Here is a 23,384-nt window from a genome sequence, read left to right as displayed (position 1 = left end):
TGAAATATTTGTATCCCAGGATTGTTGCGTCAAGTTTAATCTTAGCTGAGAAACCTCCACAACCAAATAAATGCAGATTTCAGATGTCGAAGATCTCTCCTCATAAAAAGCTGAAAAGTACGCACCCAATTGCCCAAAAAGTTCATCCATGTAAGGATAATAAGAATAATACACCTGCTACCAACTTTTCGGTAGCACTTCAAAACAATCGCTATGCAGCGCTAGCTGAAGAAGCTGAATATGTAATGGAACTGCACGAAGAAGATCAAGATGAACAAGTAGACCCCAACCAACAAAATTTAGTTGGCTCTGAGCAGCAAAAAAGCAAAAAAAAAACGTGTTTCGAGCAGTATTTAATATGCTGAAAAAACAAAATTGTGAGTTTTGGCATCATCAGTTGAGAGAGGATACAACGTTCAGATTAGTGATTCGAGATATACATCCCAACGTACCAAAGAAATTGATTGAACGCACATTCACTGATAATGGCTGCATAGTCTTGAAAAATCTATTTTCCCAGGAAACCGGACTGGCGCAATATCACAATCAATGCGGAGGATGATGAAGAAATAAATAATGTGAAAACCAGACAAAACATGTTTTACGTAAACCTAAAGAAGACACAAAATATTGCAGAGGCACTTAAAATAACTCAAATTGGAAGACACAGAGTAACGGTGATGAAGGCAAAGCACTTTAAAGAATTGGTGCAATGCTTAAGATGCCAAGACTTTGGGCACACGCGAAACTACTGCCTTAAAAAGCCAGTTTGTGGCAAATGCTCTGGCGACCATGCTACTGGATCAAAGTCCTGTGAGCTAAGTCTTGGCGAAAAATCAATATGTGCCAATTGTGGTGATTACCACCCATCTAACTTTAAAGGCAGTGAAGTTAGAATAGAGCTGAGTAAGAAACTTAAACCAGTGGCAAGAGTACCGGAAAATGGATTGCCAAATAATCTCAAAAATAAAACTCAGCCAGTCACAATTCATTTCAAACGCTACCGCTAGGAGTGGCTTTTCCTATGCAGACATGATAAGAACACGTCAAGGGAAAAATAAAAACGGGCCCACACAGTGGGACAGTTCCCGGTCGTACGAAGCTGAAGATCAACAGTTAAGTGGAAAATTTAAAATATTGGAGAAAGCCAAAAGTCAAGTCAAACTCCAGAAAGGACCAAATGTTTAAACTTATGCAGGAATCAATGGAGGCAAACAAGGCATTTCGTGCCTTGGTACATATGCTTATCTCGAAATAACTAATCCAATATTAAAAATCGGATTATGGAATGCACGAGAACTAGTCAAAAGCAATGAAGAGCTCAGACTTTTCCTTAGTGCCAATGAGATAGATGTAATGTTGATAACTGAGACACACATGCGTCCTGGCCTGAAAGTATACCTGCCTGGATACGACCAATATTATGCTAATCATCCCAGTGGAGCCTCAAAAAGTGGTTCAGCTGTTATTAGAAGATCTTCTATTGCCCATTCTCAGAATGAACCTAATACAAGCCTATGTATACAATTGGCCTGGTGTGATCGTGCCGACTAATGGTGGATGCATCAAAACCGCTTCTATATATCTACCTCCCAACCAACCTTGGACCAAAACTCAATTTGGCAGTTATTTTTTAACTTGGGGGACAATTTTATTGCTGGCGGTGACTTTAACGCAAAACACCCATGGTGGGGTAATATAAGATCATGTACTCGAGCGAAGCGTTTGCAAGAAGGCATTGCCATTGCCGCTCTACGGGCGAACCTACGTTTTTCTCAAACAACACCCGGCTTACTCCCTCTGCACTTGACTTCTTTATAGTAAATGGTACTGCTTTAAATAACCTTTCAGCTGAAGTTGAATATGAGCTATACTCCGATCATTTGACAGTTATAGCAACACTGCATTATAGACCACAACTTAAATCGAAGAAGCAATACATTTTTTCCACCTGGCTCTTATGTCGAAATTTTAAAAGCTGAATTAGATAAAAGCATAGACTTCTACACGGTAATAAAAAGCCCAGATGATATTGAAGATGCATCTTATGCTACTCCGGTGACGCAATGCTCAACAAGCAAACATCGGCAAGCTGTAATACCTCCAAGTGCGAATGCACTGGAAAGAAAAGTGAGAAGAGAATACGCAAGAACGGGTGATAGTCGTATCCATGAAATATACAAAAGATTGTCAAATCGAGTTCAAAAGGTATTTGCAAAAATCCAGCAATGAAAAATTGATGATATATTGGGTAGTGCAGGCGCGGAAGTATCCCTTAACTACACTCTTTGGAAACTTAAAAGTCGCTTTAAAAGAATCGTTGTCCCGAAAACTCCAAATAAAGATCCGACAGGTGGCTGGAGTTACTCCAGTGTGCGAAAGGCGGAAGCTTTTGCAGATAGTTTAGAGGAAATATCTAAGCCATTCAGCTTAAGGTCAGCCGTTACACGAAGGGGTGTTGATTTACGATTGGAGCTCCATTTTGAAATGTCCCGGCCAGCAAATCCGGTTACACTGCAAGAAGTGATGCAGCAAATCAAGGATCTAAAGGCCAAAAAAATTCCCTGTTAAAGACCTTCTGGACAACAGAACACTAAAGCTACTGCCTAAAAGCGCCCTGCTGTTCTAAGTTCTGCCAAAGACAATATAAGTATAAGATGCGTAACGCTCATACATTTCAATTGCCATATGCAAGACAATTTTTCGGCCAGCGACGAAATTCGCGCCACGAAGCGTACGAATCTAAAAATAGAATCCGCTTGCATGTGTGAGTACACACAGATGGATGAGTTGATGGATTCATGGAATTTCATGTATTAAATATATTATGTATTTTTATATATGTATATCCGATCATCATTATCGAAAATACCATTTTAAAATAAATTATCGTTGGAGGGATATATACAATATAACAGTTTTTTAATATTGGGGCGGTAAGCGTCTTGCAAAATTAACTTACACTTATAAAGTGAAGGGTATATTTCGACAGCGCTGTAAAAAATGTATGCATGTGCACACATACAGTCGTCGCGATGACTCGGCTCGGCTGTCGCATCGGCAAAGAACCAACTTCGTGTGCCTTCGTATGCTGTATGCAAGAGAGCCTGGAGCCAGCATGAAAAATTCGTGTGCAGAAATTTCGTATGGCGTTACGCATCTTATACTTATATTGTCTTTGGTTCTGCTCCTTAACAGCATACTTAGGATAGCTCACTTTCCAAATAGCTGGAAAACTGCGTTAATTACAATGGTGCCAAAGCCAGAAAAAAACAACACACGGAAGTCGATGGATATAGGCCAATTAGTCTCCACTCAGCGATGGGGAAGATAACGGAACGGGTGATCCTAAACCGGATCTTAAAACTTAAATCTGTGGGTCAAACAATTCCGAAATGGCAGTCCGGAACAACTACACCGTGTGGTCAACTTCGCCCTGGACGCAATAGAGCAAAATATGTGCGCAGTTGCGGTGTTCATGGACATACACCGAGCTTTTGTTAGGGTATGGCATGATGGCCTGCTCTTTAGGTTGAAGTCCATATCACCACAACTTTACACGCTAGTAAGTGGCTTCCTTGAAGACAGAAGCTTTAGAGTGGTTGTTGACGGAGTGAAGTCCTCTAAACGCCCCTACCTTAAGTGCAATCGCCGGATTGGAGGACGATAATGTGCTGATAGCAACCTACGCCGATGACACTGAAGTGATGACCAGAAGTCAAAATATTAATATAGCGAAGCCTTGCAGCAATACGTACGCAGATTTGAGGAATGGGCTTTTAAATGGAACATAGGCACAAACAGCAAGAAATTCACAAACGTCACGTTTGGTAAAAGGACACAATCCTGCAGTGGCATAACTATGCTGGGCTCTACCCTCTCGCACAAGAGGTCATATAAATATCTAGGTATCATATTGGATAGGGAACTTAACTTCAAAATCCATACAACTATGGTTCAAAGGTCGGTTATGGTTAAGGCAGAAAAGATGACGGGGCTGCTTGCACCCAGGAACAAACTACCTCTACGTAGCAAAGTGGCAATACAGTGATGGAAAAAATAATAGAAACGGCATGCGCATTCAAATTGGAAACCAAATATTTCATTTTTGGAGCAAATTGTTTGAATAAAAACAACTATGCTTAGTTTCAGGATAATGGGTGTTTACTTTGGATTCTCTTTGGGGCTCCTTTCGTAAAAATTATAAGCTAGGTACTCTAATTTGTGGGAAGATCACGTTATTGTCTTGGAAAAAATAATAGAAACGCATTCCAATTTTGTTCTTATATTATAATAAAACGGTTAAAATCGAATTATATAGGTAATATATTATCGCCAAAAGACAAAAGAAAATATGAAATACCTATTCCTAAGGATTCCGTTTTTGTTGTTATTATTCGGTTCAGAATGGGTCGTGGAGTATATTGTAGGGATATTAAAAAAAACATATCCTAAATCTAAAAACTAAAGGCCACACAAGGTCAGATGGTCACACATATCTCAAATGGATTTTAAAAAAGTGTTTACTTCGATTTACTACAAAAAATAGCGAGACACACGCGTATGAAAGCCCGCAACATGGGTTCATTTCGACAGGCGCATTGTTCGAAAATCCAAAAAAATCCCTTTCTCTCGTTGATAGATCTGAAAAATTATCTTAAAGCACGGGTTAGTAGTCGTACTATAAGGAATACGCTGATTGATGTCAATTTAAAAGGTCATATAGCTCAAAAAATATAACACTACTTTCCAAAAAAAGTTTAGAAACCGAGTAAATTTCGCGAAGGTGCATTTATGTCGTCCAAGTTAGAAAAATGTGTTAGAGTCATATGAAACTAAGGTAAATGGGCTTATATTTGTTGGGGAACTTCATATAAGGCATTTTAATACTACTTCTTACGACCCAGGTATTCTGTTAAAGCGGGTATGCATGGTGGTGGGCACATAATGTTGTGGGGATGCTTTATCCATTATTGGTCCAATACTTTGGATATAGAAAAAAATGTGTGCCTCCGACTATGTAAATATACTTGACAGTATAATTCTGAGTAGGAAATACCATTAAAGTGGTAGTTCGATCAGGATAATGACCCGAATCACTCCTAAATGCTGACCAAGAAATGGTTCCTGGACAAAGAAGTTCCCCTGATGGATTGGCCAGATGGAATATCAGACCTTAATCCCATAGATCACCTTTAGGAGATCTTAATGAAAAGGACTGGTGGCTATAAGACCAAAAATAGGAATGATTTTTTTCAAAAAGTTAAGTCCGAATGGTTCTCCATGGATTCATCCATTTGTGACGAACTGGTGGATTCCATGGGTCGCAGATGGGTCGAAGTCACTTAAAATCACAGTGTCACTTCCAAATATATAAGCTTTAAGTTAACCTACTAGCCTTTGAAGCTAAGAAACGGTTTTTCATAGCTTTAAGTCGGCCGTTCTATTATTTTTTCCAAGCTCTAAAAATGAAAAAATTTATTTTTGCTACACTAACTTTTTTTAAAATTATTATTTTGTTATGTTTTGATACATAACTGTATAGACTATTAATCAAAATTATTAAACTTAAAAAATAAAAATTTTGACTGAAGAAAAATTAAAAAAATGCGAAAAAAAATTGTCGTTTCTATTATTTTTTCCATCACTGTATATCAGTTCCATACTATGGAAATATGCACTGCAAGTATACGGAATTAAGAATAAAATAAGAATTGTACAATCAAAAATTCTAAGGAAAATAAGTAATGCTCCCTGGTACTTTCGTAATAAGAACATTGAAAGGGAAAGAGAAGACTCAAAAGGTGCCATCCAATGGATCTCCCTACCAGAATCCTGTCACAATTAAATAAAAAGTGTCATTCCCACTATTTTACATTCCCACTTTTTTGCATGAATTTTTCCCAAGAAGTTCTTCCCAGAGTCCTAGAGTCACTGTCCCTAAGATTTCAAAAAACTGAGGACCATATCACCATCCAATATCAGAATGCACGCAGTCTTTTGGGTAAACTGACCAAAATATATACGGATAGCGCCTCTTTTGAATTCGACGCTAAGGCTATAACTGAAACCTGGCTTAACTCTTCCGTCTCCGATCATGAAATTTTCATCCACAAGTTCACCACTTACAGATTGGATCGACCATCATTTGCTGGTGGGGTTCTTATTGCAGTAAAAACTGATTTTGCATCCGAGCTGTTTCCATTTAAGAACACCCATGAAATTGAATTTTTAGCAGTCAAAATCCGTATTGAGCGTCGTTTATCTTTTTGACCTGTTCATACATTCCTCCTAGATCTGATGCTGTTGTTTATTTTAAACACCTTTCTGCCATTCATTCTGTAGTTTCTGCTGCAGGTTGTGCTGATCATATCATAGTAAAGGGTGACTTCAACATACCACTTCTATCTTGGCAGCAGGATGAATCAAACATGCTGTTACCTGGTAGTCAACATGATTTTGTTGATGGTATAATTGATGTCTCCCTTTCCCAAATTAATTCCGTCATAAACAGTAGTGGTAGACTGTTAGATCTCACTTTCGTCAGCGATGCTTCACGAGCAACGGTTGTCAGAGGTAGTCCTGTCTTTTCCTGAAGATCCGTACCATCCAACTCTGTCTATAGTTGTCGAGCTTTTGAATATTAATTCCATTATACCTTCAACTAATCGAATAAAGTGTTTTCGTAAAACGAATTTCACCGATTTAAGTTTACATCTCTTGCAAATTGATTGGTCCTTTCTTCAGTCGTTATCAGATATAAATGGAATAGTCAACTCGTTTTATGACAAGTTAAACTCTGCTCTCAACACCTATGTTCCTGAAGTTACCGTTCAGGTATCCTCCAAACCTCCCTGGTTCTCAAAGTATCTGTCCTTCCTAAAAAATAAAAAATCCCGGCTATATAAAAAGTACCAGAGAACTGGTTCATTATCTGACTTTGCTCAATACTCGTCTGTTCGCTCTAAATTTCTTACTATCAATAGTCAATGTTATAACCGTTATCTTTCCCAATGTAGTACAAATTTCCGTACTGATCCCAAAAAATTCTTTTCCTTCGTCAACTCAAAACGTAAGTCTAACGCTTTCCCCCCTTCTCTTCATTTACTGGATAAAACAGAAACGTCAGCTCAAGATATTGCAAATTTATTTGCCGCCTTCTTTCAATCGACGTATTCATCTCACATCTACGAATCATCCACGCCTTATCCCTACCATCTTCCTTATATTAACAACGTAGTTCTTCCCTTATTTGAAGAGAGCACAGTTTTTGAAGGATTGTCATCGATTGACATCTGTTTCCCTGCAGGACCTGATAAAGTTCCGAGCTGCATTTAAAAGTATTGCGCTCAAGCCCTATGCCAACCTTTGACCTTCCTGTTTAATTTGTCTCTTGAACGTTTTTGCCTCCCCGTGATTTGGAACGAATCCTACCTTATTCCTCTTCACAAAAAAGGGTGTAGATCCAACGTTGAAAACTACCGCGGTGTTGCTAAGCTTGCTGTTATTCCAAAGCTGCTAGAGCACCTTGTTACTCGTCAATTGCAACACGCATATCCCCGTCGCAACATGGTTTTCTTAGTCATCGATCAACATCAACTAACCTTATAGAGTTCTCGTCTCTAATCAACCGAGGCTTTCAAAGCTGCTTGCAAACTGACGTAATTTTTACAGATTTCAGCAAATCTTTTGATTCTGATAATACTTTGCTGATCTATAAACTCCCTCTGTTAGGTTTACCTCCAAATCTCGTAAATTGGATATCGTCGTATCTGTCAAACCGCACACAGCGTGTTTTGTTCTCTAATGTTTTGTCAAATGTCGTGCATGTAACCTCAGGTGTTCCTCAAGGAAGTCATTTAGGTCCGCTGCTGTTAAATCTGTTTGTGAATGACTTACCTCAAGTTATTTTGCACTCAGTTACACTAATGTATGCTGATGAAGTCAAAATCTGTTTTTCATATTCCGATTGGTACTCGCACACTCGCCTTCAACTTGACCTCGATGAATTAAATAAGTGGTGTTCCTCTAACCTACTGTTTTTTAACCGCTCAAAGTGCAATCTTATGACGTTTCACCGCCGTGTTCCACATTTGGTTTCCCACTCTTTAGGACAACAAGCTCTGGATCGAATCTCCACATCAAATGACCTAGGAGTCCTATTTGATCATAAGCTTTGCTTTAACAGCCATATTGTTTTAACGGTGAACAAAGCTAAGGGAGTTTTAGCGTTCATTAAGCGTTGGTCCAAAGAGCTTGACGACCCGTATATAACAAAATCACTGTACGTCTCATTGGTACGCCCGATATTGGAGTACTGTTCTTGTGTATGGAGCCCTCAATACAAAGAGCAACAATTTCAAATTGAATCTGTTCAAAAACAATTTTTAATTTTTGCCCTTAGGAATCTGAACTGGGACTCTGGCAGACGGTTGACTCCATACCGATCCAGGCTAAAACTACTCGACCTACCCTCCTTACACCATCGCAGAATTTGCAATGGCGTCTTATTCATTCACAAGCTCATTCTTGGGATTGTAGACTCCCAAACTCTGTTGGGACAGATACATTTTACAGTTCCTTCTAGACTAACCCGAACTTTCCTGCCTATCCGTTTACCCTTCTGCAGATCTAACTTCGCGCAGCACGAACCTTTCCGTTTTCTTTGCAATTATTACAATTCCTTTTACAATACAATATCTCCTGAACTATCCCTTGATACGATTTTACGTAACGTTTACCTTCACCTTAACCTAGCAAATTTTTAAAACCTTTCTTTTCTTCTCCTATTATATTTTTTCTTTAATTATGTATATTCCTATTATAGCAGATAATTGTTAATTAATTGAAATTGAAATAAATAAATAAAAAAATCTAATATTGTAGAGTTAAATATTAATATGTAAATATGTATGTAATATGTAAGAAAATTTCCTGTATATATTATTTTCACACCGTCAGAATTTGTTTGTTTTTCCCCCCTAAATGTATAACCTGATTAAACTGACATAATAGGTAGCAGTAAGCTTGTTTTTCGAATTAAATACACATTTTAATATAAAAAAAAAAGGATTGTTGCGATTTGAACAGCCTTACTGTGCTTCAATTTCTTTGGTTCCGTTCTTTTTTATACCCGTACTCAAAAAGAGTTCAGGGGTACATTAGATTTGTGGTAAAAGTGGATGTGTGAAACACAGAGAAAGAAACGTTTCCGACCCCATAAAGTATATTTATTCTTGCTCAGCATCAATAGCCGAGTTTGTTTCCCGACTTATGTGATATCACACTCTTACAAGTTTAATTAAAAATTTCGCCCCGCCCTACATTGTAGATGTAGAATATACATTGCAGATGTAGAATATACATTGTAAATGTAGAATATACATTGTAAATGTAGAATATACATTGTAAATGTAGAATATACATTGTAAATGTAGAATATACATTGTAAATGTAGAATATACATTATAGATGTAGCAAAAAAATGTAAAATGTTTTAAAATTCTGCAATTGTCTCTTCGTTTTCGTTGTTGCCACGGGCGTTTGGTGAACCACTTGCTGCGTCTAGTCAGAGTTGGTGTGTATTCCTTTACCCAAAGCTTCCAGAATTTATCGGCGAACAGTTGCGATTGATTCCAGCGCAGCCTTAGATCAGTGTTGTCTTCTGCCATTGGTTTGTAGTCATTCGGTCATCCCAGAAGCTGGTGATTTAGAGTAAGGGCATCATCGACTGCTGAATGTAGAAAGAAAAAGGTTAGTGGTCTGCAGTTAATAATGGTTTCAGCTTCCATTAGAGCGGTTCGGAGGGTCTCGTCACTAAAATTATTTGATGTGCAGATCAATTTTAGGACAGTCTTCGCAGATTTAACTAGTCGTTCCCATGCTCCTCCCATGTGGGGTGCAGCTGGTGGGTTGAAGCGCCATTTAATAGCTTCGTAGCGAATGGTGATTTAATCAAAGTCGATTTGCTTCAGTTCCTCCTTTACGACCTTTTCAGTGGCTTTGAAGTTGATCCCATTGTCGGAGAAGATTTCTTTTGGAGTTCCACGGGGGGCCATGAAGTTCTTCAGGCACATTATACAAGAGCTTACGTCAAGCTTGAAATAATCGCACCCGTATCGCAGCCAGTCTGGCAGCTGGTACAGGTGCCATTTGGGGTACCTTTGGTGTCGAATTGGCGATTTTGCATTTTTGACATTCCTTACGCACAGTTTTGTACAATACTCGTAGACGTGGTATATAAAATGTGCTTCGAATTAGGTTGATAGTTGACTCGTGGAGCATGTGGTGAAATTTTTCGTGGTAGTACTTTGCAACTAAAAAGGCGACTCTGCACTTTTTTGGCAATACGATGGCGTTTTCTTTTGGATTCAGCCGATCTGCTCTTCCTTGTACACGTAGGATGTCTTCTGCATCTAGGTAAACGTTCAGAGCAATTAATGGGCTTGACTTGTCCACAGCTGAATGGTGTTTAAGGGCGCTGATTTCCATAGAATACGCCTTTGACTGCGACTGTTTAAATAGCCACGACTTTGCTGCATGTATGATTTCAGGACTTAGGAATTTTGGCAGTGATTTTCTGGCGCATTTTGCTTTCAGCCTTTGGATGTATAGGATGAAGGTAGCTACGGCTCTATATAGACGTCTCCAGTCCGAAAAGTAATCCACTGCAAAATCAAAATGCTTTAGTTTCGTTAGTATGAAAACATGCTTACGTAATTCGGATTGGTCGTTATTTTGATCAAAAACGATATCTTGTTGTGGCCATTTATCTTCCGATTGTCTAAGGAATTGTGGGCCTTGGATCCACCTGGATGCATCGGGAGTTTTGAAGAATTTTGTAGCTGAGTCTGCAACATTTTCCTTCGTAGGAATCCAGCGCCACTGTTTACGGCAGGTGTTATCTATGATCTCACCAACTCTATGCATAACAAAGGATTGCAATTTTCGAGGGTCCATAGTTAACCATTGAAGAACGGTTTTAGAGTCGGACCAGTATGTGCTTGAATTGATTCTAAGTCCTCGAGTTTTCATGGTTCTTTTTGCTAGTCCCACTCCCATTACGGCTGCCAAAAGCTCCATGCGTGGTATTGAGACGGGTTTCAATGGTGCGACTTTAGATTTGGCTGCAACTAATACCGTGTCGATGTCCTCTCCTCTCTTTATGCGAAGGTAGGTGACTGCGGCATAGGCGTCTTCACTTGCGTCTACGAATGTATGCAAGTCGATCTGGTCTGCATCTGGCAGCAGGTATGAGTAGTAGCGATGGAATTCCAGCTCTCCAGCTTGGAGAAGTACGCTTTTCCATTGTGTCCAAAAAATAAGGAGTGTATTTGGAATCTCCGCGTCCCATGTTATACCAGCTCGCCAGAGTTTTTGGAGTAGCATCTTCAGACCAATAGTGTAGCATGATAGCAAGCCCAGTGGGTCGAATACGGACATCAATACTTGTAAGGCTTCGCGTTTTGTTGGAGCAAGCACCCCTTCAGGCCCCCCTAATTCTTTTGGGTGTTGGTTATCCAATTGTCGTTCTCCAAAGTATTGAAGTACAGGGGTCGAGTTGGAGCTCCAGTTTCTTATGGTGAATCCTCCCTTGGCATGGATGTCTCGGATTGCGGATGCAACTGCAATTGCTTCATCGTCGTCTTCGTAGCTGTCAATGAGATCGTCTACGTAGTGCGCTTTTGTAATGGACTCGTATGCTCGTGGATTTAGATTTTTGAATTCCTGTGCGTTTTTGTCGCGAACATGGTGAGCAATGCAAGGGGCGCAGCTAATTCCAAATGTCATTGAGCGCATGACGAATATTTTTGGAGTCTGATTATCCTTGTGGAACCATAAAAATCGTTGCGCATGCATGTCGCTATCTTGAATGTTAATCTGATGAAACATTTCGGCAATGTCTGCACACATCGGTTAATGGAATAAGATAGTCAAGTCCGTTTAAAATAAAATCATTAAGTGATTATCCATGGCTCTTGGCTGCTGCATCCCAGACTAGCCTTATTTTACTTGGCTTATTCGGATTTAAAGCAATAAAGATCGGTAAATACCATACGCGATCCATCTGCTTAGCTGCGTCTTTGGGCTCAAGTTCAAAAGCGTACCCTTTTGATATCAGATTATCAATTTGGACCTGTATTTTTTCGAACAGGTCTGGGTCTTTTCTGATTTTAGCTCGTAGACATTCAAGGCGCTTCATAGCGGCGGAGTAGCTTTCCGGCAGAATGGCTTCCTTATCTCGCCAAAGCAGACCAACTTGATAATGACCGTTAACCTTTTTACAAGTATCCTCGAGAATACGCATAGCCTTTTTGTCATCTTCAGAGTGGAGCTGCCGTGGTGTGCTTGGATCTACGTTAAAACTCTCCTTAACCGCTTTGTCGATTTCACTCCAATTACAGCTACAATGATGCAAGGAAATATGTCTGTTTGTATTAATTGTTCCTTGGATGCTCCATCCTAGTGTACACTTCGATGCGATGGGTGCATTTCGTCGTCCTTCACGAATTTTACGGGGTACTGCCAAAGTCCAGTTATTGGCACCAATTAGCAGCATTGGTTGTGCGTTGGAGTACGATTTTATTGGCAATCCTTGGAGGTGGGAATATTCGTTGCACAGTTTGATGACATCGACGCTTTGTTTTGGTAGCGCGAGGTTTTTGACTGAACGTACATTATTGAGCCATAGCATTTTGTGGCTTCCCGGTTCTGATACTTTAATATGAGCTCTAGCGGATGTATTCTCCATTCGAGTGGTTTCGCTGGTCCATTGCAGGCAAAGAGGATCGGGAGTCGAGGAAACCTGAAGAATTCCCATAATGCTGTCATCAATAAGTGTGACGGATGAGCCTTCGTCCAAAAAGGCGTAGGTGTCAAACTTAACTCCGTTTCCGTGTAGTGTGACGGGCAAAATTCGGAAGTATTGTTCTTCTATGCTGCTTTCCTTAAGGTGGGCACTGACGAGTTCGGCCTTGGGTGCTTCTCTAGGAAGAAGTGGGTGATGCTTAGGTTGGCAGTTATCGACGCCACAATCTCGTTTAGAGAAACATTTGCGGCGGTGGTTCTTAAGACATCTATAGCACGCCTTGGTGTCGTTGATAATGTGCTGCCTCTCCTCGAAAGTCAACATCTGAAATTACTCGCACTGGGCGGCGTGGTGCTTGGCGGACTTGCACATTATACATATGAGAAACGAAGTAGCTTGTTGTTGCTGATCTTCTTCTGGCTGAGAGTTTTCGTTGTTGTCCAATCCATGGCGAACCTGTGCGTGAGTGTTGACGGTGCTGGTCCTTGAGCTTGGTACAGGTATAACAGTGGATGCTGCTTCGGCTAACTTGTATATCCAATCGCTGAATGATTTGATGACTGGGATGCCGTCACTGCGTGGGTGCATGGCCCAATTTAATTTTTGTTGAGTGGGCAACTTATCGACGAGTTCGCGAAACAGTAAGGGGTTGTCCAGGTGTGAGTTTAATTTGCAGGCCTCCATAGTTGCACACGCGTTGCGTACTGCCATTGCAAAATCTATAAGAGATTCCAATTTGTCTTTGTGTACGTTGATTTTTCTAATTTTATCAATCTACCTTTGCTGGTTGAAGCTTGATCACTTGCTGGAGCCTTGCATGCGGAGCATGTCCATTCCAACTGCGCAATAGTGCTGCTCACACCAACACAGTCAAAGTGGTGCCAAATCTTGCATTTGTCGCATTGCACCCAGTTTTGGAATCCTTCTGAAATACGGTTCTTTTTGCAGACGCCACAGACTGTATCATCTCGTTCTATAAGCATGTTTATTGACTTGTGCACTTTAACTTGGTTCTGCTGTGTGTTCCCACGTTGCTTGTATTCGGCGCGATCTACTACAGCAAGGTTCTTACAGATACATGGCTAATGCTAACAATCCAGTCTATTTAAAAAGGTATTATTTGTTCAATTTGAAAGACTAGAAATATCTCAAATTGAATACAACTGTATATACACTACTGGTCAAAATAATAAGTACACGCTCATGAGTTTTCTTCCACGTCTCGTAAAACTTTTTTTTTTTAAAACAGAAAGAAAAAATTCACTGAACTTTAAGATTGCTAACCTACAGTAGAATATAATAAAATTTAACATACGCAATTTTCGCTTCAAATGAAGGGTTTCTGATCAATTTTATCTTAAAAACATAAACAAAGGGCGGTCAAAATAATAAGTACAGCAATTCTACAAAGTTAAAAACTCAAAGAATATCAAAATTTTTTCACTTTTTTCTTATTGACGCCGACCGACGATGACCGCGTAGGATTTGCCTTCAACACTTCAGTATATCGACACCGAAACAAGAATACCAGATCTCGTAGCGTAAATGATATGTGCGTGTGCGTGTGTGTTTTATTCTGTAGGGGTGAAATACATTGGCTTAGGTCTAACCTCAACTATTTAGTTATTACATACCGCAGTCTTTCCTCCTACTCTCTTGGTCTCGTCAATCGGAATAAACCGAAGCGGGAAACATGGCTTGACTTCTTAACTTTAATGTGACCGCAGGTCACCCAAATACCTAATCTCTTCAAAAATACTAGATGCGAATACTATCGATCGTTAGAGCTAATCCGTTCCGCGACACTTATAATTAGTAATCCTACGATATTATCTGAAATAACCACCCTTATTTTATTTAGCTTTGGCGATTATTTTTGGCATACCAGCAATAATTTTGCGCCAAGTCTCTACTGGAATCTCATACCAACTTTTTGGGACAAATTCTCACAATTCTTCGGAGTTTCGAAATATATTTGTGCCAACGCGACGTTTTAAGTCTCCCCATAGGTTTTATACTGGGTTTTAGTCAGAAGATTGACTTGGCCAGTTCAAAACGTTTACCTTGCCCTCCGTAAACCAAGCCTTGACTAGCCTTGCGGTGTTTTTAGTCGTTGTCCTGTTGAAAGACCCACCTCAAGGACATGTTTTCCTTAGCATATGGTTGCATAATGTCAGTCAATATGTTTTTATACCTGAATTTGGTCATAGGATCATTTTTAATATGTATTGGTTCAACGCCATAAGGTAACCGCTACGGTAGTTAAACATTTTTTTTGTACTGGACGTCGAAATATTTGCCTTTGGGGCACACATCTCCTGTAGTCATTACCAAAAATATTTGGTTTTGTTTAGTCGCTCTATAATATACTATTTCATTTTTCAGACCCATCTTTTTGCCTCATCTCCAAATTTTTTTCTCGGAAAAAGGAACCTTTTCGGACTATACGTTCTGATAAGTCTGAATATTGACTCCTACGAGAAACGGTCTGAGATGATATTTCATTACCAATTTGAGCGGAAATGGCTTTGTTGGACATTAACGAATAATTTTTTACAAGACTGGCGATGCGGGGGTTCGTTGCTTGTGAGGATTTCTTCTTCCTTCTTCGATTTTCAGTGAGAAATCTTAAATTTAAGGCATTCTGATCCAAATATACCGAGCGTCAAAGACTTTCGCAGTTTCCCGAAGACTTTTCCCTTATTTTTTAAGATTCAAGACAATCATCACTTCTTCAGCAGAACAATGCTTTTTCGGCCCATATAGTGAAATTTTTGTAACTCTCATGTACTTTAATATGCAAGAAGTCAATAAAAACCAACAATCCTTTGACCAAATCCCAATTAAATCCTGAAAAATTCATAAATACCTAAATGTACTTATTATTTTGACCACATTAAATATGCACAGCCAGCACAAATTTAAGCTTAGAATAAAATTAAGTGTGCTCACAAATCTCATTTTTGATTTAAACGTTTGGCAAAACCCATTACTCTTCCTAGAATTCAGACCAGTGCTCCATCTCCATCCTCATCTTCCACCTCTACTTCCACCCATACAAAAAAATAACTTCCTCTCTTGTAGTTACCTACCAGAATGCTAGAGGCTTGCGTAGTAAGCTCAGCACACTTTTCCTTGAGAGTCTCGCATTCTCGTCCCACGTTATTGTGTTTACCGAGACCTGGTTAAAGCCGGACATCCTTAGCTCCGAAGTTTTGGCAGGTCGGTACACAATTTTTAGAAATGACCGTTCGTCTCGACGTGGAGGTGGGGTCCTTATTGCAGTGGACTCAAACTTCACGTCGGAAACATTCATGGACCAGGTTCAACAAGACCTGGAATTCCTGTGCGTAAAACTGATTCTCCCAGGCTTTTCCATTTTCATTACTTGCTCGTATATTCCACCTTCCTCGGATATCTTAATATACGAGCATCACCTGTCCGCTTTAAAAACAGTTTCTTCCTCGCTATCAGATAAAGACCATATGATAGTTCTTGGTGATTTCAATTTGCCAGGTACTGTTTGGTCTTCGGTAAACGAGTCTAATACTCTTGTGCCCATGTCACGACATGACTTTATCGACGGCTTGCTGGACCTATCCCTGTCTCAAGTCAACCATGTGAAAATTTCCTTGGGTCGATTGCTTGATCTGAGCTTTGCCTCGGATCCGACCATAGCGTTGCTAACCCGAGCCCTTCCGCTCATTATACCTGAAGACTCCTACCATCCTACATTCGAAGTTTCGGTCGATATTGATCCTACTGTATAGGATCAAACGGATAGGATATCTGAACATTGCCGCTGCTTTCGTAAAGCCGAGTTTACGAAGCTTAATAACCTCATTAGTGATTTTGATTGGTCCGCTATGCACTTGTGCACTGACGTTATAAAAGGCACAAACATTTTTTACAATGTACTTGACACATTTTTTTATTCTTGTGTGCCACTTTCTTGTCCGGTTAGATCTGGGAAGCCTCCTTGGTTTACCAAAGAGTTATCCAGTCTAAAAAATGTAAAATCAAGACTATACAAAATTTCGAGAAGTTGGTTCTCCCTCTTCTCTTTCTCACTATGTAATAGCTCGGTCAAATTTCTCCGTTCTTAACGCTAAATGCTTTAAAAACTACCTATCTCGATGCAGGATACGATTTTCACAGGACCCTAAACAGTTTTACAGCTTCGTAAATAGTAAGCGTAGAACGTCCGCACATCCATCCTCGCTATCATTTCTCAATATGTCAGCAAGCAATGATCAGGCAATTGCCGATCTTTTTGCTAATTTTTTCCAAACAACCTATTCTCATGAAAGCTACTCTTATCAGCCGTAACCACACAGTTTACCAAGGTCAAACGGCATTTTCAGCCCCTTGTTAAATGAAAGCTCACTGCTTCATGATCTTCGACTAGTTAAGCCGGTGTTTTCACCAGGTCCCGACGGAGTTCCTGGCTGTGTACTTAGTTACTGTGCCGACGCTCTGTGTGGACCCTTGCTTAAACTATTCACCCTATCCATTAACTCTTCATGCTTCCCCCCCATCTGGAAGGAATCTTTTATTATTTCGCTCCCTACTATTCACACTCTTTATTAATGATCTGCCTTCAGTATTAACAAACTCTCGAGTACTCATGTATGCGGATGATGTTAAATTCTGCGTCGAGTATAAGGACATCTCATTTCACTCTCGCTTGCAATCCGATCTCAATAACTTTCAGTCATGGTGTTGTTTAAATATGTTACACCTAAATGCCTCGAAATGCAAAGTAATGACATTTCATCGCTCCAGCCCCCTTTTGGCTCCTTATAGCCTCTGCGGTGGTTCTCTTGAGAGAATTACCTTGGTTGATGATCTTGGTGTTAAACTAGACCCAAAGTTAAAATTTTCTGAACACATTTCTACCATGGTAAATAAGGCCATGGGTGTGGTTGGGTTTATAAAGAGGTGGTCAAAGGAATTTGACGACCCCTATATAGCGAAGACTCTCTACATCTCGCTTGTTCGTCCGATTTTAGAGTACGGCTCTTGTGTATGGTGCCCCCAGTACAAAGTACACCGTATAGAATCAGTCAAGAAAAACTTTTTACTTTTTGCTCTGCGTGGCCTTAACTGGGATGCAGGTGTGAGATTGCTTTTAATAAACCTTCCAACCTAAGTTAGTCGTAGAAAAATGCTTGGTGTGATTTTTATGCACAACCTGATCAAGGGTGACGTAGATAGCCCTGACTTGTTGAGCCGCATAAACTTTACGATTCCTATTAGATCTATTAGAAACTTCATTCCTTTGTTCCTTCCGCTTTTTAGATCGAATTATTCCTTGCACGAACCATTTAGGGTCCTTTGCTCGGACTTCAATTCCCTCTACCACATAATATCAACTACTAATTCCCTTCCTCTTCTTAAATCACTAGTACTAACATACCTTTCCCGTAATTAGTTATATTTCTTAGCTATCTTTGCATGTTTAGCTCTTTTAGTTGTGTTTAGCTCTAATTTTCCTCGAATTTTAGTCTAACACCTATCTTTCCTGCATGCTCGCGATCGGTTCGGTAACACGCGTCGCGCGTCATGCGGCAGCGCCCCTCGGTCGGTGGGGCGGGAGGAGGGCTGCGTTTCTGCCTGGGTTCCGCGCGTAACAGGCTTCGGCTTGGTGTCGCCACTTGATGGTGCAGTCATTGCATATCAACGTCCAGATAAAAACAACTGTAATCTTTTAGAATATAAACAATTGGCAGTCATAAATTAAAAAACATTCGAGATATTTCATAAAAACTCAGCACGATGCCTCTGTACTTATTATTTTGACCAGTAGTGTACATATGTACATTTTATACATTTATTTTAGTTCCAATAATTTTTATACCCGTACTCAAAAAAGAGTTAAGGGGTATATTAGATTTGTGGTAATGTGTGTGTAACGCAGAGAAGGAAACGTTTCCGACCCCATAAAGTATATATATTCTTGATCAGCATCAATAGCCGAGTCGATATAGCCATGTCTGTCTGTCTGTCTGTCTGTCTGTCTGTCTGTCCGTCTGTCTGTCTGTCTGTCCGTCTTGTTGAGCGCCTAGATCTCAGAGACTATAAGAGCTAGGGCAACCAAATTTGGTTTCCAGACTCATGTGATAGATATCACACTGCTACGAGACACACAAAGTTGCAAGTTGAAAGTGAACGGAGGTGTTTCCAGAGTGTCTCCAGTGATTGCGGAAAAAACAGCCTGAGACCTCCCTGAAAACATAAACAAGTGAGCTGGTGTTTTCCAATTGGAAAGGGTACGTACCGAGCCTGTCCTACGCGTGAAAGGTAGATCCTACAGAGCACTTTGCCAGGTCGCGGACGTGCTCCAGCCAGTGGCGAGGGGGCGGAGGGTGCACCCAGTGCCGATACATCCCGCTCTCTCTTCAATTGTATTGGGACCACAAAAACAAAACTTTCCACGCGCACTTTAAAGCGTTTTTTCCTTTCCCTGGCGACTCGAGCAGCTGATCCAAAAATAGTGTTAGGTAGCGCGCAAACTAACCACAGTAGCACTATCGGCTGCATAAAATCGTAGCAGACAGCTCCTGCCACGAGTTCAACCAAATAAAACAAAGAAGAAGACAAAGAGAAAAAGGCTGCATACTTCCAGGCGAATTTTTTATATTCTTATTTTCATACTGGTAAGGAGAAAAGGGCTGCTGCCTACTGCTAGGCTAAGCCAAGTCGTACCGAGAAGGGGCGGTATATCCCCCATCGACTTAAGGCAAAGGGGAAACCGGCGAACAGCGTGGGATCCCGTATCCGACGGGGAAAATCCAGAACAATGGATGCAGGAAACCCCTTCGCAAAAAGTACTGCGATGGCAAGATCGCCAGTGGCAAGATCACCAGTGGCAAGATCGCCAGTGGCAAGCTCGCCACCACAGCAGTCACCGGAGCAGGAAATGGCAGAATCTATAGGAAATCCTGTGATAGCACCAAAGTCCCTGGCGGACGCGGTAACCCAAATGGGGCTGCACCTGAAGGACCTCTCGACGTGGTTCTCTAGTCATAGGCCAATAAACCAGCGGGGGAGAGAGATCCTATCACAGCTGGTAAGCCTGCAGCAGATGGTAGCCAACCTCACCAGCCAGGAGACCGAAAATGCTATCGGGTACAGAGATGGGGACACGCAGACCTCACCGAAAGCGGCAAACAAAAATGGCAGAATGTATGTCGCTGCGGAGAGGAGTCAAGCGACACCAAAGCGGGCAAGGGAACAGCCAGGCCAGAGACAAACTCCGCCGAAAAAGTTCAGGTCGCGAGAGGTAACAGCAGTGAGGAACCGAACTGAAGCCCAGCGAATCCCAACGGACAGACCCACAGGAGCCGGGAAAAAGCAGCCCCCAAAAAAGACGAGATCCGATGCCATAGTGGTAGCGAGCGTGGGAGACATCACCTACGCAGAGCTCCTAAAATCGGTAAAAGGAGACGCAACACTGAGCCAGGTCAGCGAAGATGTGGAGAGCATCAGAAAGACAGCAAAGGGTGACCTGCTGTTGCGCCTTAAGAAAGCGCCAAGCCATAGCGCAGAAGAGGTAAAAACGGCCGTTGGAAAGGCACTAGGGGCCAAGGCTGTCGTACGAGCCCTGACCGAGCAAACGAGACTCGACATCTTGGGCCTGGACGAGGTCACAACCAAGACGGAGGTACTGGAAGCAGTCCAAATGGCCCTAGAAGGAACCACAATAACCGAAGACGCGGTGAAATCGCTACGAACTACAAGAAGTGGAATGCAGATAGCCACACTATGCTTGCCGACAAGCACTTCAAATGCCCTTGTAGCGAAGACAAAAATAAGAATAGGATGGGTAATATGTCGCATAAAGCCAATCATATCACCAAAACGCTGCTTTAAGTGCCTGGAATTCGGACACATCTCGCTGAACTGCACCGGACGAAAGGACCTCCGAGGAGCATGCTTCAGATGTGGAGAAAAAGACCATGAGGCCAGAAACTGCAGAAACGACCCACACTGATTACTCTGCGCACAAACAAAGGGCAGTCCAACTGACCATGCGTCCGGAAGCTTCAAGTGCCCGGCGTACCGCGAGGCAGTAAAATCGTCAAAATGCTAAGGGTTTTCCAACTTAACCTAAACCACTGCAGGATGGCCCAGGACCTCCTCGCCCAATCCCTAAAAGAGCTTAACATCGACCTGGCACTGCTGAGCGAGCCCTATAAAACCGTGAGATCCAACACGTGGGTCACGGATCAATCGGGGAAAGCGGCAATTTGGATGTGTGGCCAACCGGCCCAGCATCTAGACGGAGTAAGAAGCGCAAAAGGTTTCGTTAGAGCGAAGCTGAAAGACACATGGATATACAGCTGTTACTTGCCACCCAGCTGGCCACTCGAGGAGTTCAGCGCCGCAGTAGACAAACTGGCTAGCGACATAAGGGCACACTCGCCATCGCTTATAGCGGGCGACTTCAACGCCTGGGCTACGGAATGGGAGTCCACCATAACGAACGCCAGGGGTCGTGTCTTGGTGGAGGCTTTCGCCTCGCTGGATATAGTCCTCAAAAATGCCGGCACCACGCCTACATTTAGCAGAGCAGGGACCAAATCGATTATCGACCTCACCTACATAAGCTCCAGCCTGGCAGCGACCACGACATGGCAGATCAGCGATAAGTACACCGCGAGCGACCACACTGCTATCCTTTGCACCACGCGGGCCCGAAGAGCCGCCCCAAAGACTGCCACGAGGGGACACTACAAGGAAGAAACTCTGGTCATATCCGTTTTTCGGTCAGCCATAGCAGGACTAGCAGAGATGGAAGGTGAAGAAGACGAGGTGGGCTACATCATGGGCCAGCTTAAAGGGGCATGCGAAGCCAGCATGGAGCGCAGCAAACCGTTCAAGGGGCATAAGCCGATCTATTGGTGGAACCACTCAAGTGAGGAGGCCCGCCGTAAATGCATAGGCGCCAGACGTGCATACCACAGATCCCGGGGAGCAGATAACTTCCAAGCCCTCAGAGAGGCATACACCCAAGAGAGGAAGAATCTAAAGAGGGAGATAAAAACAAGTAAAAAACGATGCTTCCTAGAGCTCTGTGACGAAGCAGAAAATGATCTCTGGGGCAAGGCCTACAAAGTGGTCATGAAGAAGACAGGTGGATTCAAAAACCCGGCGCCAACAGATAGTGGAAGACTAGAAGTGATCGTCAGGCACCTATTCCCAGCGCAAGACAGAGAGATAGACAGGACTGCCGGTTCGGGGCACCGAGTGCCGCCGGTGACAATACAAGAGGTGCTCAAGATAGCACAGAGCGTTCCAAATATCAAAGCATCAGGACCTGACGGCATCCCAAATCGGGCTCTCAAACTGGCCATAAGTATGTTCCCAGAAACTTTCGCGCAGGCATACACCAGGTGTCTCACAGACGGCTGCTTCCCTGGAAGATGGAAACAGCAAAAGCTGGTGCTGATCCCAAAACCAGGGAAAGACACAGAGGATCCATCGGCATACCGGCCCATTTGCCTCCTCGACAGTGCAGGCAAGGTGCTGGAGAGCATTATCAGCGGAAGGCTAAATAAAGCAATAGAGGACTCTGGGGGACTATCCGACAGTCAGTACGGATTCAGGAAGGCTCGCTCAACCCTGGATGCACTGGACAAGGTGTGTAGCACAGCAAAAAAGGCTATTGAAGGCACGAGATGGCTCGGTGGGGCCAAAAAATACTGCTTGGTGGCCACATTGGACATCAAGAACGCCTTTAATTCCGCATCTTGGAGCAGGATACTGTCCTCCCTTAGGAGACTTGGAATCCCAGATTATCTGCAAGCAGTCGTCAGCGATTACCTGGATGATAGATGGCTGAAATACGATACCGACGATGGCCCACGGACATACTTCATCACGGGAGGGGTCCCACAAGGATCCGTACTGGGACCCTTACTGTGGAATACCATGTACGATGGAATATTGCACCTGGACTTCCAAGACGGAGTAGAGATTGTCGGCTTTGCTGATGACGTCGCGGTCACGGTCGTCAGGAAGACACTGGAGGAAACGGAAACCGCAATGAACGAGGCCATCAGAACCATAGGTGGCTGGCTAAACCAGGCAGGACTTGAACTGGCCGAGCACAAAACGGAAGCGGTCCTAATCAGCAGCAGGAAACAGGTTGAGACGGCGAGGATAACGGTAGGAGGAACCTGCATTATCTCAAAAAGAGCCATCAGGTACCTCGGAGTCATGCTGGACAACCGGCTCTCATTCAGAGAGCACCTGCAGGAGACACACCGGAAGGCACACGGCGTCATTATGGCTGTATCCCGCATGATGCTGAACAATAGAGGCCCGAAGTCGACGAGCAGGAGACTTCTCTTCAACGTAGCAAAGTCGTCAATACTATACGCCGCGCCGATATGGGCTCAGGCAACGAGCACCAAAAGCTATACCAAGGGAATAGAGTCTGACATAAGACTTGGAGCCTTGCGGATCAGTGCGGCTTTTCGCACAGTCTCCACAGAGGCAGTTCTGGTGATAAGCGGCATACTACCCGTCCAACTGGCAGCGATGGAAGCCAGGACAAACTACATGGAGA

The 23,384-nt window shown here is 42.3% G+C and overlaps 2 protein-coding genes across 2 annotated transcripts in view; both read right to left on the bottom strand.

Moving 5' to 3' along the window:
• LOC111079708 (ubiquitin-like protein 3) overlaps nucleotides 1–23,384 on the bottom strand; it is an 81,604-nt gene that overhangs the window by 21,024 nt on the left and 37,196 nt on the right. The gene's annotated exons all lie outside the window — the stretch shown is intronic.
• On the bottom strand, nucleotides 13,139–13,791 carry LOC121404954. The gene is made up of 2 exons (XM_041595375.1): nucleotides 13,587–13,791; nucleotides 13,139–13,527 (listed from the first exon to the last, which is right to left on the bottom strand). Exons 1-2 carry the CDS (start codon nucleotides 13,789–13,791, stop codon nucleotides 13,139–13,141), a joined length of 594 nt encoding a protein of 197 aa, XP_041451309.1.

This window comes from Drosophila obscura, unplaced genomic scaffold, assembly GCF_018151105.1.
Source record: "Drosophila obscura isolate BZ-5 IFL unplaced genomic scaffold, ASM1815110v1 contig_58, whole genome shotgun sequence".
NCBI lineage: Eukaryota > Metazoa > Arthropoda > Insecta > Diptera > Drosophilidae > Drosophila > Drosophila obscura.
The sequence above is the reverse complement of the archived record's forward strand: the minus strand, read 5'-3'. Positions and strand labels throughout refer to the sequence as shown.

Bases quoted from the DNA above. Each gene is read 5' to 3' on its own strand.
- LOC121404954 (XM_041595375.1), bottom strand. From the start codon at position 13,791: ATGCTTATAGAACGAGATGATACAGTCTGTGGCGTCTGCAAAAAGAAC. The intron at 13,528-13,586 runs GTAGATTGATAA...AATCTCTTATAG, and splicing joins TCAAGCTTCAACCAGCAAAG to ATTTTGCAATGGCAGTACGC.